General features: G+C 42.8%; 1 protein-coding gene across 2 annotated transcripts in view; it reads left to right on the top strand.

The window, feature by feature from the left end:
- The first annotated feature begins 183 nt into the window (after positions 1-183).
- The window catches only part of ARFGEF3 (ARFGEF family member 3), a 149,180-nt gene continuing 134,142 nt past the window's right edge, over positions 184-15,221 (top strand). For both annotated transcript variants that reach the window (XM_010983683.3, XM_031456423.2), the window contains exons 1-2: positions 184-388; positions 5,239-5,290. In XM_010983683.3, coding sequence (XP_010981985.2) covers positions 304-388; positions 5,239-5,290 — 137 coding nt within the window. In that variant the 5' untranslated portion in view covers positions 184-303. The remainder of the gene's footprint in view (positions 389-5,238; positions 5,291-15,221) is intronic.

Genomic DNA, 15,221 nt, shown 5'->3' with positions numbered 1-15,221 from the left:
TCGGGGGCGGGGGCGGGGGCCGGGGCCGGGCCGGGGCCTCCGATTCCCCAGCCCGCCGTGGCTGCAGCCGCGCGCGGGGCGCACCTGACCCGGCGGGCGGGGCGGCGGGCGGGGCGGCGGGCCTGACGTGGCCGCGGCATGGAGCGGGCGTGATTCATCAGCCGCCGCGCCGGGCCGGATGAGGGCGAGCGCAGCGGCCGCCTAGGCGCCCAGGACCAGGCGGCGGTGGCGGCGGCGGCGTCCCCGCCGGGCCTCGCGCGCACTCCCCTCGCTGTCGGCAGCCGGCCGCCGGCGAAGGTCAAGATGGAAGAAATCCTGAGGAAGCTGCAGAAGGAAGCGTCCGGGAGCAAGTACAAAGCCATCAAAGAGAGCTGCACCTGGGCCCTGGGTAAGAGCGGGGCGCGGGGCACCTGCCGGCGGGTCCTGCTCACCGCCGCCGGAGGGCCACGCGGCCGGGGCTGAAATGGCCCGGCTGCTGGAGGGGGGGTGTTGCGGAGGGGTTTCGCTGAGCATCTGTTACCCATGCATTTCGCGCTATTGCGAGAGTTCCCTCCGTGAATTGATGTGTTATGTGCGAATTTGGGTTCGGGTGTTGACATCCATCTACCTCCCCTCTGGTCTCTTTATCTTCTCCCAAACCTTAACGGGGAACCGCCGTCCTCCCCTCCGGGCGGCTCCTTTCTTCAGCTTCCCAGCACCGTGGACGGTGGTCACCCATCTCTGTAAGGACCGCAAGCCGGTGGGAATCCAGGGGCCTGATACCGAAGCGCCTCTGGGCAAAAGGGAAGTTGAACCATCAACCCAGATCTCAAAACCTTGGCGAGTGTAACCAGGAAGGAATGGCTTATTTAATTTGATTTTCCTGATAGGGGCTAGCTTGTTAAGTGTTAGCTCTCCTGGTTATTGAACATGAAAAATAACATACGGATGGGATTGTGTTACCTCTGCAATCCTGTTGTGGTCGGCCCTTCAGACAGGTGGGATTTTAGATTTGTGAACTGTGCAAGCATTGAAATAAGTTCCAGGTAGCAAATTTGTGTTGCCCATCAGACCCAGGTTGCAGAACTCAACCTGGGAGAAAACTAAAGATATTCCAATTAGGTAAGAACTGGGGGCAATTGAAATTGTCTGGATGGGAATACAGAGGGATCAAGAGCATCCTTCAGGTAACAGTGATGCTTTTTTAAAAAGGAAAGGCCGAAGAGAAACCAGGGCAGTTCTGTTTGCCCCTGGCCTTGCCCAAACCTGCATGTGATTCCTCCGTTGCTGCTCAATTAAATTGAATCATAAAATAAATTGCATAAAATTGAATCCTTTTCTCTCTCAACCAAAAAGCCATCAGGGTTTGTCATGACACTGTACTGTGGTACAACCTGGAAAGAGATAGAGAAGGGCCATTAGCAGGTTTTCCATTAAATGGAGAATTCTGATGGTGTTTTAGGTGACTTGGTTAATATTTAGAAGATCTGAATTCACATTTGTTTGAGTGTGTTTGCAGGCAATCATAGACACATCATTTTTTTTTTTAAAGAAAATCTGCCCATCATCACAAAATTTTCTAGAATGTTGTCTAGGAAGTTTATCTTGTCGGCAGAATCAGAACTTGACCATTTGTTTACTGTTAGAGAAAAAAAAAAATGGACCAGATACATAAGTGAGAAGCAAGGCTCTTAAAGCCACAGTACGATTTTTGCATTGCCATTGTCATTCAGCAGTGATTCAGAGCTGGATTCCCAAATGCCTCTAATGAAGGGTCACAGATGGCTGGGTAACATAATAAAGCAGGACCCGACATGCTGTTCCTTGTACTTGTTATTATTTTGCTGTAAGTTAAGCAGATTTGGATAACAGGGAGGAGGAGGAGGAGAGGAATCTAGCGTTTTTAATGTTTGGATTTTGATATTCAGCATCTTGTTAACTTAAAGGGCAATGTTGCCTAATTTAGGTCCTGGAAGCGACTGGGAAGCCCAGAGCTGAGGCAGGTAGATGATGTGAGTGGAACCTGCAGTCCAGCGTGAAGGGAAGAGTAGATGAGATTCCCTTCCCAGTGGCTGTTCTCTAGTTAGCAAGAGCAGATGGAGTGCGTGAAATAGTTAAGTAACAGTGCAGGGCATTCATTGTGCAGGTTGGAATGAGTGAACCAGAAAAACAGGTAGAAGAGGTGATGAATATGTGGTTGGGGTAGGGGGAAGAATGGTATGAGCTGGTGGGGCTTCTGAAGTAAATGTGGCTAGAATAGGGAAGCTGTAGGTTTCTTCTTTTCTTTGCTTTATTGAGCAAACATTTATTAAGCCCTCCCCTTAGCAGTGGGGATAGAAGGATGAATAAAATGCTTCCTGTCTGTAATTAGTTTGTTAGAAGGGCACACTGGAGGAAAGATGCCACAGAAACAGACATGGAAGTATGGTTTCTTGTTCTCTTTCCCTCTCCAGTCCATTTCCCACTGTTCCAGAAAAAAAATTTTTTTTTAGCTATAAAATACTTTTCACTCCTCCACCCTCATATTTTTTTTTTTTTACAGATCAAAGTGTGAATTCTTTAGACTGCTCTTGAGAATCTAGCCCCAGCCTTCCTCCTCATTGCCCCCACAGCCGGGGCTTGAAGGTCCAGTAAGCTGCGCACTTTCTCAAACACACTATGCACTGCACACTTCACTGCCTAGGCTCATTCCAGTCCTTCTGCCAGGGTTTCCCTTTCCAGACTCCCAAGGCCCAGCTCTCATAAAAAGCATCCCCTGAGCTCCCCAGTTGAATCAGTTCTTCCCTGGGCTCAGAGCCCTGCCCTCATGACCCTCTCGGAGCACCTGCTGCTGTGGATTATCATTGCTTGTGTCACGGCTGCTCTTCTAGGGGCAGGGTGATTGAAAAAGATGGTGGAGTCAAGAGACCAAAAAAAACCAATTCAAGCTCAATTCACTCTATTAACAAAATATCCCTTGGAAAGCTAGCTGTGGCAGGTTGTTGAGTTTGGTTCAGAAATTTCATACTGTTTCCAGGACCTCTCTCAGCTCTTTTGGGGATGACTAACATGCCCAGCATGAGTCTCCACAGCTTTGGTTTCCTGAATCAGCACACTTAGACCACCTCAGGAGAGAGGGATCATTTCCACACTCAGTACATCTCAAGAGAAAGGGGTCATCTTATACTTGGACCGTTGCAGGCGACAGGGGTCACCATGACATTCAGACCATCACTGGAGGGAGTCATCTGTTACCAAAACCACCATGGGAGGAGGGAAGGGTCATCGTCACACCTAGTCCATCTCAGAAGAAAGAGGTCATCTTCCACTTGGACTATTATGGGAGAAAGACATACAGACCATGACAGGAGAGAGGAGTCATAGGAGAGAAAGAGCGCACATCTCCACATTTTGGCCATTATAGGGGAAAGGGGTCGTTCCCAGTGGCCCATCATGGGGTCATCTCAAGAGAGTGAGGCTCTTCCAGTCACTCCTGCCCAGTCCTTGGTTTCACTTGTTCTCTCTTTGTCTGGCGGGTCGAATATGTATCCCTGAACCAGTCCTCTAGCTCAGGAATGGAATGCACTGACTGGCTTAGGTCTCAGCTACAAGGCCACTGAAATCCCAGTCAGGGAAGGATGGCTTCCTCAGAACGAAATTAGGGCACTGCCTCGGAAGGCAGGGGCATGGATGCCTTGTGTAGACATGAGTTTCTTGAGCAGACAGACTGGCACTTATGCTTGTTCATGGCTTCTGTGCCTACAAGATGAGAGGCACATGTTCAACACATAAATGAATCAACACGTTAATGACTTACTTGGGTTTTAAGTGATATTCATCTTTTTTCTAGTTATAAAATTATATATGCTCATTTTAGAATATTGACAAATCTTCAAACACTATAAGGAAAAATATTAAAATCACCCATCATCTCCAGTTACCAATGGCCAATGATCTAATCAGTCGTGCCTATGTAATGAAGCCTCAAAAAAACCCAAAAAACCCAAAAGGATGGGGTTTGGGGAAGTTGCGGGTTGATGAACACATGGAAATGCAGTGAGAATGGTGCACTCAGAGAGCATGGAGTCTCTGTGCCCTTCCCCATACTTTACCACAAGCATCTCTTCCACCTGGCTGTTCCTGAGTTATATCCTTCTGTAATTAACCTGTAATCTAGTAAGTAAACAGTCTCTCTGAGTTCTGTGGGCCATTCTAGCAAATTAATTAAACCCAAGGAAGGGATCATTGGAAACTAACTTATAGCCGGAACTTATAGGTCAGAAGCCCAGGTGACAACCTGGACTGGAGACTGGCATCTGAAGGTGGGGTGCAGGCTTGTAGGACTGAGCCTAAAGCTGTGGGATCCGATGCTGTCTCCAGGTAGATAGTGTCAGAATTAAATTCAATTGTAGGACACCCAGCCAGTGTCAGAGAATTCCTTGTTAGTGGGGGAAAACATTGTCCCCCATCTTCTCCACCCACCACGACAAATGCACGTTGGAACTGGGTGCAGAATTGTTAGAGCTGTTGAACTAGAACAGTTTTTATTTTTGAAGAGAACAGAGTGTTTCTATGAACGGAGGCAGCCTTAGTGTGAATAATCCACAACAATGGTAAAATATTGAGCATCCAGGTTGAATTAATGAGATTTGGGGGTGAGACTGCCAGTCAGTATCCCTAACGATAGCATGATTTTAAAAAGTCTCATCTGCCCTGTCATAAATGTGTGTGAGAGTGAGATGTTGCATCAAGTGCTTTGTGAACTTGAAAGTCTCTCACAAGTATGTTATTATTTAAGGGTATTGAAACAGTGTTTTTCAAGGAAATAGCTTTTCTTTTTCTATTGTTACTTCAAGAATATAGCATTTTAGCCAGTTGTAACTAGATTAAATGAGCATTCTGTTTTGGGTTAGGAATTTAACTATTTATTCTGTCTTTGTGGGAAATGGGTCCTAATTTTTAACTTCTGAGAGGAAGTCTTGGGGGCTAGCAAAGAAGGATTTTTAAGTACAAGTGACTTGCATACAGATAATTGAGAATTGACTAATCTATAATTACAGGCATTTCCAGGGGGAAAATAAAGAAACTAACAGTGAAATTTACATACAACTTAAATTCTCAGTCGTTTTTTGTTGTTGTTGTTGTTAAATGGAGGTACTGGAGATTGGTGCCCAGGACCTTGTGCGTGCTAAGCACACGCTCTACCACTGAGCTGTACCCTCCCCCTAGATTCTCAGTCTTTACATATTTATTTTTAACTTGGTAATTTTCCTTTTGCAGAAACCCTGGATGGTGTGGATACCGTTGTCAAGATCCCTCCACACTTGCTGAGGTAAGGAGCCTGGAGTTGTGTAACATAGTGGAAGTAAAAATTGCCCACTGGGTTTTCCGGAAGGCCCAGATAACTGCATTTGTTTATAGCATTTTACTTGCTGACTGATGACTATTTTGCATCCATGAACTGGGATATTTCATGAGGTTAGCGTGATGGGAACCTGACTGTACTGATTTCTACCTGTCTGTGGAGTAAGTGAAGTCAGTAGTCCAAAGGAACCAGTGGAGGAAGTCAGGAGTGAAAGGATAAAGTTGGTCAAGGAGAGAAATAACCAAAACCTAAGTGAAGATGTGGGCAGTGGAGCATCTTCCACTGCGGGTTAGGAAATGGAGTCCCCTCCATGGGGACGCAGCCCTACACCACGTGGGATGGATTTAAGCTCTCACTGACCCCTTGGTTGGATGCCTCCAACAAACTGCAGCCACCTGCAGCAGTGCTGAGACGGTGAATCTATTTCCTCAATTCCTCAATTCTCCCTGCTCCCCTCCCTGCTCCACCATCATGAGAGAAATACATGCCTTTTGGAAATGTATTTCCAAAAGAAAATTTGGAAAGAACAAATACGAACGTTGTCTATAATTACACCACCTAAGAATCACCATTGAAAACAGTTTCATAGATTTTCTTAACAGACTTCCCCCCACCACATACATATTTCACAGATTAATATGAAGTTTTATTTACAAATTTGTTTCCTACTTGTTTTTTTTTGGTCAACACCACATGAAGAACATTGTCTAATGCCAATATATGTTCTTCAAATTAAAATATTGCATATTCTCCCATTATATGTCTGCTGCAACGTAAATTATTTAGTAGTTTTCTTATTATTGAACATTTGGATTGTTTCCAGATTTTTCTTTGAGATTATTAAAAACATACAGTCTTGTTGAGTGTAGTTTCTCTATTGTCAGGACACTATCATTTGTTAGGTATTTTCTCTCTTTTCAAGTAGATTGAACAAGAAGTATGTTTTTGTCTTTTTAAAAAAGGTATTGCTTCTGTAGTGTCGGCTACAGGCTGATATAAGGGAATTCATGTGTTAATCAAACCAAATGTACTTTTATGGGTATAAAGCTTCCAAATGCCTGGCAGCAACAGAGGAGGGGTGTCCCATCTGGGTGCTGATGCACACAAAGAAATGTGAAGACTCTCCAAGAGACAGGAAGGCACGGATGGTTTAAGGGAGATGATTTTATGGTCCCCAGTTTCTATAGGTACCCTGTCTTAAAAGTTATTTGCTTCAGAGCTGATTTTGCCCCGTCTCCTCTTTCATTTCACCTCCTATGGTTACCCTTCCCCCGCTTGACAAAGGACAGCCCAGCTGTTACCCATCTCACCCTGACTCTGACTATGGTGTGTTGCCCTGGGGTGTGAAACACTCTTCCCACCGACAAAGGACTATAAAAATATTAGTGTCTATATTTGTAAAAGAGATTAATATGATGACCATGGCACATATCTTCTTGCAGGTTAGTTTTATTTCTTGACTTGCAGCAACCTTGAAGGAGGACCTAATCTAGTAATAAGATAATAGACAAAAAGATTTTTTTTGATGATAAATCTCCTTCATTCCATCAACAAGGTTTCTTATTGCTTACATCTTTAAAAGGGAAAAAAAAGGTATGGGATTGATGTTAAACTCTATCTTTTTATAGCAATAGAGAGTTTTCATCCATAGGTATATGAACTAATTAAGGAGAAAAATAAACAAGCCCTGTCCATTTCTTTAGAAATACATTTCCAATGAAATTGTACTTTCTGTATTAACTCTACTAACATTCTTATAAGTAATTATTAATGTTGTTTGAATGAGTTGTATGCATTAGTAATGATAGCTCAAACCAGAAGAAAATGGAACGCTTTTAAGCCTTATGGCCACAGGAATTGAAAAAAAAATCACTTTATACACATTTTTGTTCCAGAGAAGTATAATTGGGAGATTAATAAAATCAGTGTTAAAACATGTTCTATTGAGAGAAAATTCTGTCGGGGGAATAAAATGGAAATACAAGTTAAGGAGACAAGACAACAGTGCAGCATTTTTTACTGTTAAAGAAGAGTTTGTTCATGCATTTTTTGAAGGTGGTTTTCAAATTGGTTTGGTATTTGGACTTCATGAGATACCTTTAAATAAATGATATGTTTTAATTAAAATTTTACTCATTCCAATATGCCAGAATTACAGCTTTCTTAATTAATTAAAATTATGGTTGAGAAATTTTAATGTCAACTTAAAATTTGTGAAAAGTGAAATTTAAATTTTTTCTTAGTAGCTGTATGAACAAAAATGTTTGGTGACACTGCTCTAAAAGTTTCTCAATCCAAAGCATTGTTGAAGCTACAGTGAGATTTTCTGTGGTTTTAGGGTCTATGGTTAAAAAGTCTAGCTTCAGTGTCAGGGGCAAGAAGGTGACGGTGATACCAGAAGAGGTTCCTGGTCGGGACTGTTCATCAAAAGACAGCTGGCATTTTCTGACTCTTGGTGGGTATGTAGCCAAGTGAGCTGGAGAAAATACAGTGTTAATGGCCTGAAGGACCATGTTTGGTGTCCTGGTTAGCCACTGAGTTTACTTTTGTCCATGGTCTTGAGATTTACTCCAGAGCCAGCTGGCCATCTTGTACAACCAGAGGAGGTAGTACAAAAGTGATGGGAAGGGTGGCAGGGAAGGGAGGACCTGTGGATGAATGTGTGTGTGTGTGTGTGTGTTATTTGTGTCCTTACATTTCTACACCATTACTACCAATATAATTCAGAGTATCTGAATGATAAAGAGCTGGTGATGTCATCCTGTATATAGAGGAATGTGCGTGATAGTATTCCAGGTACGCAGCGAGGTCTGTCAAGCATTCTTGTACAGAGAACTGAACTGTATGAGACACAGCAGAAGTGAGCCATGCGCTCAGAGGTTTTATATTCCGAGGGAGGAGAATGAAGACAAACATAGCTGGAAAATACTGTTATGAGGCATCAAGTGTAAATTTAATGTAGAATTTTACACATATCAGAAGGTTTCAGTTTAACTGTGATTTGCAATCGTTGGGAGCCTTTTAAAGTAGTCTGATCGACTATTTCACTTTGACATCAGGGAAGTGATATGATGAGAATGTATACTGTAGTGGACTTTTCCCCCTTGGTTGTGAATCTGTTTTCCCTTCATCCTTTGATTCATCTTCCAGGCACTGTTAAACCCACAGTGAACTTACTCTGTCCAATCGTTATGTTTAACATGGCATGTTTCTATTGCCTGAGTGCAATAAATCTAAAAAAATTTAAAAAATCTCAGCACTGTAAATATTTGTCTGCTTATAAGAAAGAATTTGGATATGTTAATTATTTTTCTTCACTTATTTTAATGATTTTTTTTCCTTCAACTATATTTAGTATAAGAAAAAGAAACCTGACTCATAAAAGATTTCTTGCTTTCTTCTGATTTTGTATTCAGATTCAGTTTCCATTTCTCTTACATAATCACCTAGGAGTGATTATTTGCAGATTTTTCTGGTTGTTGTATGTTTTGGGAAGAGCTATCAAGAATAAATCAAATCTCAAATACTTCTGTGCCCTTTTTCTTAGTTTTCCTTTTGCCATTGATTGACCGCTTTTCAAGTTAAATATGTTAACATTCTGAAAAATAATTACTAATACTGTTTTGATCAGTTGTGGACATTTGTAATGGTCACTCAAATCAGAGGAAAATTGAAACTTTGAAAGACCTATAGTTGTATTGTCTTTTTTTTTTTTCTTTTGTCATTGATTGCTTCTGTGCATATGAAAGTCCAGATGTCATAAGAATGATTTCAATGACTCTGGTGACTGGATGTGGTCATGCATAGGGGAGAAACCTACAATAAGACATTTTAGATGGAATTGAGGAATGGTCAGGGACATTGCTTATTTCTGTCCCAGGCTCTTTCTCTGGCCAAATGTCCACTCTCACTGTAGACATAGTGAGCAGCCTTAGCAACCAAGTTGGGGATTCACGCAGCGTGCCCGGTGAGATCCAGTGTCGGGGGAGGGATGTCCAGGGAACCTGCCGTATGGGTGAAATACTTCCTGAGTTTGTCAGTAGATGTGTAAAAACCTTTCACCTTCCCACCTGTAGTCTTGCTTTTGACCTTGGTGAGGTTTAAGAGTCCTTGTCTTCCTCCCTGAGAAGCCTGTACCCTCACTATCTTACTCCGCTTTCCTCTCGTCTTAAACTTTAGGTCTTACATGTCTTCACAGGGTTGAGTGAAACCTGTGAATTCGTGGGCCATCGCGGTGTGCCCATGCTCAAGAAAGAGGCTTTCCGGAGCTCAGGCTCTTTCTCTTGGGGTCTCCACCTCCATGGCCTCCTTGTTTGACAAGCAAAAGGCAGCTTAGGATGTTCCCTGACAGTGGCAGACGTGGTAGAAAATCTCTGACCAAATCCAGTTACTACAAATAGTTCCTGACTCCATCATTGTTGGCCGCTGGTTTTTCCACCAAGTAATAAAGACCTGGAAGCTATTGACCAAGAACGATTAGAAGTTAATAACATTAAATGTTTTCTCCTCCCTGACATCTTTCTACTTTACCTTCTCACTGCTATACCTCTTGCTTTTTTCCTGTGGTTTGGAAATCAAGTAACATAACCAAACTAACCTGATCATTTGTGGAATTTTCAGGGCTGCTGTGGTTTTTGTTATGAATACTCAGGGCTGATGTCTGTGTTTTGTGAGGCTATCACCAGCCTTAAGCCCACCTGGAGGTACCATAACTTCTGTCACATTTAGCTTCTTGCAAGTTGACACATTGGTCTTCCCCTCCATGCCCCACTGTCTTTGTGATGGCTTAGTTATGATGATACCTAGATCTGTCTGATTATTTTTCTCTCTGAAATGTTGAAGAGCTTATATTTTATCCAACCCTATATGTTAAAAGGAAAAGGGCTTATGCCTCTTCTCTGGACCTCTCAGTACCATTGTTGTTTGCAGTCATGGCTCTTGTAGATCATTCTTGACCTGCTGGCACATTCCCAGGGAATGTCCTTCCCTTGCTGATGGACTCTTGCAGTGTTCTGCTTCTGAGTCATGCTTGAAAGTGGTCAGTTTCTCTGCTGGCTTCTGGGCCAGAATGCCCTGCCTGCTGTCTTCTCCAGTGGATTTGAAACTCCAAATTATGGTGGTAGTCAACAGGCACAAGAAAAAATGCTCAATGTGAATAATTACTAGAGAAATGCAAATCAAAACCACAATGAATTATCACCTCACACCAGTCAGAATGTCCATCATCAAAAAGTCTACAAACAATAAATGCTGTAGAGGATATGGAGAAAAGGGAACCTTCCTACACTGTTGGTGGGAATGCAAATTGATGCAGCCACTATGGGAAACAATATGGAGATTCCTTTAAAAACTAAAAATAGAACTGCCATATGATCCAGCAATCCCACTCCTGGGCATAGATCCAGAAAAGATAAAAACTAATTTGAAAAGATACGTGCACCCCAGTGTTCATAGCAGCACTATTTACGATAGCCAAGACATGGAAACAACCCAAGTACCTATTATAAACAGAATAAATAAAGAAGATGTGGTATATTATACAGTGGAATATTACTATCCATAAAATAAAATGAAATTTTGCCATTTGCAGCAACATGGATGGAGGTAGAGATTATCATGTTAAGTGAAGTAAGTCAGACAGCAAAAGACAAATATCATATGATATCACTTATTTGTGGAATTTAAAAAATAATACAAATAAATTGACTTATAAAACAGAAACAGACTCACAAATATAGAAAACAAACTTATGGTTACCAAAGGGGAAGTTTGGGGTGGGGGGAAGGATAAACTAGGAGTATGGCATTATTAGATACAAACCACTGTACATAAAATGATAAGCATCAAGGATTTACTGTAAATATAGCACAGGGAACTATATTCAATATTTTGTAATAACCTATAATGGAAATTAATCTGAAAAATACATATAATTGAATCACTATGCTCTACACCTGAAACCAACACAATATTGTAAATCAAGTATACTGCAATAAATAAATAAATTCTGGTGGCTGTGGGCCTGGACACCCTCACTTGGCTCTGTATAGATCTGCAGGGGGCTACTTTTCAGCCTCTGCCAAGGCCCAGAGACCTTTGGCCTCTACCGTTTTGGACGCCATGGCTGAGCTGCCTGCTCTCTTATGTGCTACTCCACCTTCCTGCCAGATTTCCAAGAGACTCACTTTCCCAGGACCGGGACCAGGGTGAGGTGAGTGAGGCTGAGTTGTACAAGTCCATGCCAGAGCCTGTCTTCATTTAAAATTTTGATATATTGCTCATTATGGAATTTTTGCATTTACTTTGAGTTTTTAAAATGTGGCCTTAAAATATGATTTATCTCATTGACTGAGTTTTTTAGGGCTCCCTTAACTTTTGTGCCCAAGGCCCATCCATGCCTCACTCCCTCACCCTAGTTCTGGCCCTGTACCCCCTGTCCTGGCAGAAAGTTCTTATGGCTGCTGAGGCCATCCACATTCAAGTCCAGCTTTATTCTGCCTCCTCCAGATTCTACAGACTGTCATTCTGTCCTGCTTTGTCCTGCTTTGAGTGGAGTCTCAGTGCATATGCTGTCAGAGAAACAAGCTCTTTCCCATGTTTAGTAAGACCCCTGCTCTCAGGATACCCTCTCCCATCTGCACTAGGGTTTTCCTGAAGGCATTTCCCAGGCTCTGCCCCGCCTCTCTCGGGCGGCCATCTCTTACCCCGAAAAGAGCTACTGCATGCCAAAGCTTAGACCGAGACAGCAGGTCTGGGGTTCTTTGGTTAGCAACCTAATATTCCCCTTTGTACAGGACACTAAAATACTAGGGGGATGTTTTCTGAGCTGCTCTCTTCATCAGAATTGTCCACTGTGTGTCTCATAACATGGAGTCGTTCTCATCTCCTCTTCCTACTCATCCTTGAAGACTGGGTTGCAGTTGGTAAAAGTGAACCTTGTCTGTTTTGTGCCTTCACTGTACCCTTTGCATGATTCTGTCATGGCGTTTTCAATCAGATTGCCAGTTGCTTAGGGGTTCTGTTCTGAGACCTTATCCTCACAGAATCCATGTATATAAATTACTCATCTTTCACCCCCTAATTCAGTGCCCTCTAAATATATGTAGGATGAAACTGCCTCTCCAAACTCTGCAATGTGCATCTCAGGGAACATACGTCCTCATCCCCTGGATTCTTGGAAAACACAGTATTTGGAAGAATCTGTGCCAGAATAGAATCTCAGCTTTGGCAAAAGAACCTCTAATATCTCGTTGACTAAACTGGTGGGTCCCAAAAAGTAGACCAGAAACCCAACACACCATCCATTGACCTCAGCTGGTATATAGTCTTAATCCCTCACGCTCTGCTCAGGCAACGCCCTGACTAGTCTAATGTGTATTCTTAGATTGAGGTCAAGGGTTGGTGGTAATTATCAAGACCCTGACTGATTTTCTGTGCCAAGGGACACTGAATAAACAAGGGCTTTGGCTCTCATTAGGTTCCCGTGGAGAGTCCTTGGCCCACTTGGGTGAGGCATCCTGGCGGCCCTACTCCGCCACCAACATGAATTTGACTTGGAGCATTTCTGTTCTAAAGAACCAAAGAATCTGCATTCCCATCCCGCTCCAATCCAGGATTTTCCCTTTATCTAAGCCCAAGTGATTTACAACAAGACTGGTCCAGATGAGATAAAACCGTCAAGGGAATCCTCGAGCTCTCTTGTACAAAGGCAGCCATTGCCAGCAAACCTCTTATTGGCGTTTCTCAGTGCCCTTTGGGAACGGTCCCAGGCCTCACTCCGGCATGGCGCAGCTGCCATTTTGCTTATCTTTTCCGTGATTCTTCAGAGCCAGTCTCAGCCTAAGTACTTTTCTCCTGCCAGTTGTCATTCCCAGAAAGACTCTAACAGTCCTACTTCCCACTTGTCCTGAGATGTGTCCCCCACCCCCACCCCCGTCCCCACTCTGGCTGAGCCTCTGCCCAGCATCATTTTGACTGCCTGGTCCAGACACTTCTTTCAGCCCAGATGCTGACAATTCCTCCTTGTTTCGATTTGGGGACCTACTGATCTTTCATGAAGGGTGGGAGCACGTTCGTTAGCATTTCTGCTTGGAGAGAACCATCCACAGTAACTTCCTATTCTTCGTATGTTTTTATTTTAGTGCTTTCATCTATTTTAGTTGCTTTAGTTCTGTGCTTTGAGCCCTGGAGCAACTTCCATAGGATATGCAAATTTATTGTTTGTTTTTTAATTGAAGAAAAAAAGTATTATACATCAACTGGGAAGGACTGTGTGTGATTTAAAATGGATGGGTGGTTTTTGGCAGGCAGTTTCCATCTCATCATCATTGTTTCCACCTTTCTTGTGTCATGGAGAAGCAGCATTAGGCTCCCCTTGCTACCTCCCACTGTCAGGAGGAGGAGGAAGGAAAGGATGCCAGGGGAGAATTCCAAGGTCCTGTCTTCAGCTTGTGTTAACCAAATGGAGGTCATTAGCATAAATGCAGGACAGGTGCTGCGGGTGAGGCTTCCACGTTATTCCAGGTGAATTGCAAACATCTGCTCTTGTCCTGGATTTAAATTCTTCTTGAAGGCGCATCTCTTGCTGGTTTCTGCCTTTTCTCCCTGCTACAGCTGACTTCTCTTTGCAGAGGCACACACAAAAAATGGAGTTAAGTTTTCGCTCTCTTGATCTTTTTGCTGGTTCTGTACCAGAAAAAAAAAAAAAAAGAATAGGAGGCTTAAGACACTCTGGTGAGTCTAAGCTTGGCTCATTTTCAGTCTTAGAGAAGTCTTTATCTCACCGAACCATGAAAGGAATTAGGGAGGGAGGAGATGGCAGCCTCACCAGGGGTCAGTGGGAATCATTTAAGGGAACAAAGACTTGCCATGGGGTGGACCTGAACTGTTCAGCTCCCTGAGATCCGGCTCACCCTAAACAGGTGAGCAGAATGACATTTCTGGGTTGGCCAGAAAAACCATTCTGCAGGGACAAAGTGGCATGTGGAGTGGCCAATAAGTAGCCTGTAAACCAGTCCTTTAGCAATGGAGGTGCTGAAATCTGTGTTAGAAATCAAGGTGTCCCAAAGAAGATTTAGCTTCTCTTTTTCCTTTCTCTACTAATGTGGAAATAAAAGAGTATTCCGGTCACCTTTTAACATAGTATACGTGACAATACTATATGCTATTTCCTAACTTACAGACAGCTACTCCTGTGTATCTGCCAGCGTGTAACACCAATTTTAATAGTTTTCCTATTCTAACCCCTTTGATAAGGAAGATCTATAATTAACTCTCAATTATAAAGCTTCTCCTTGTTAATAGCCTTGGACCTAAAAGCACTTTAAAATGATGTAGTCATTTAAAGACGTACATAACCCACCCAAGCTAGGATGTAGGGGTCATAGGGTCTGAGTGATATTTTGGGTTGTGAGCAATATATTAATGTTCAAAGCCAGCCACAGCCACTCATCTTTCCTTTATAACAAGTAGTTGATGTTTTTGTTTTGTGGCACTTGGCTCTAAAGGGAAGTGTTAGAAGGAAACATATTCCCTTTTGAAACAGTGTAACAATCCAATCATGAGTTTTCTTTCTTAGGTCTTTTCATTCCTTTTAAGTGGAATGAAGGTAAGATTTTTGCTAGGGTTATTCCATGAATGCTTTTTGTAATTAAACTGTGTCTTAAGGCAGTTTAGGTCCAAATCTCCTGCTTTAATTTCAAAGTTTGCCTCTGAAAAATTGTTTATATTGATGGATTATAAAAATGGATTCCAAGAGACGGGTAGGGACCTGCGCTCATGAGTTCAGTGCTGTAATGGCCCAGTGAGGTGTTGGTGTCTCCTTTTTTTCACCCTCTAGGATCTTTCTACTGGGGATGGTGCAAAGACTAGAATCATATTTATTTTCTTTAGACATCTT

Source organism: Camelus dromedarius, chromosome 6, assembly GCF_036321535.1.
Source record: "Camelus dromedarius isolate mCamDro1 chromosome 6, mCamDro1.pat, whole genome shotgun sequence".
Taxonomy (NCBI): Eukaryota; Metazoa; Chordata; class Mammalia; order Artiodactyla; family Camelidae; genus Camelus; species Camelus dromedarius.
Note: the sequence above shows the minus strand (reverse complement) of the source record. Positions and strands in the feature narration are given on the sequence as shown.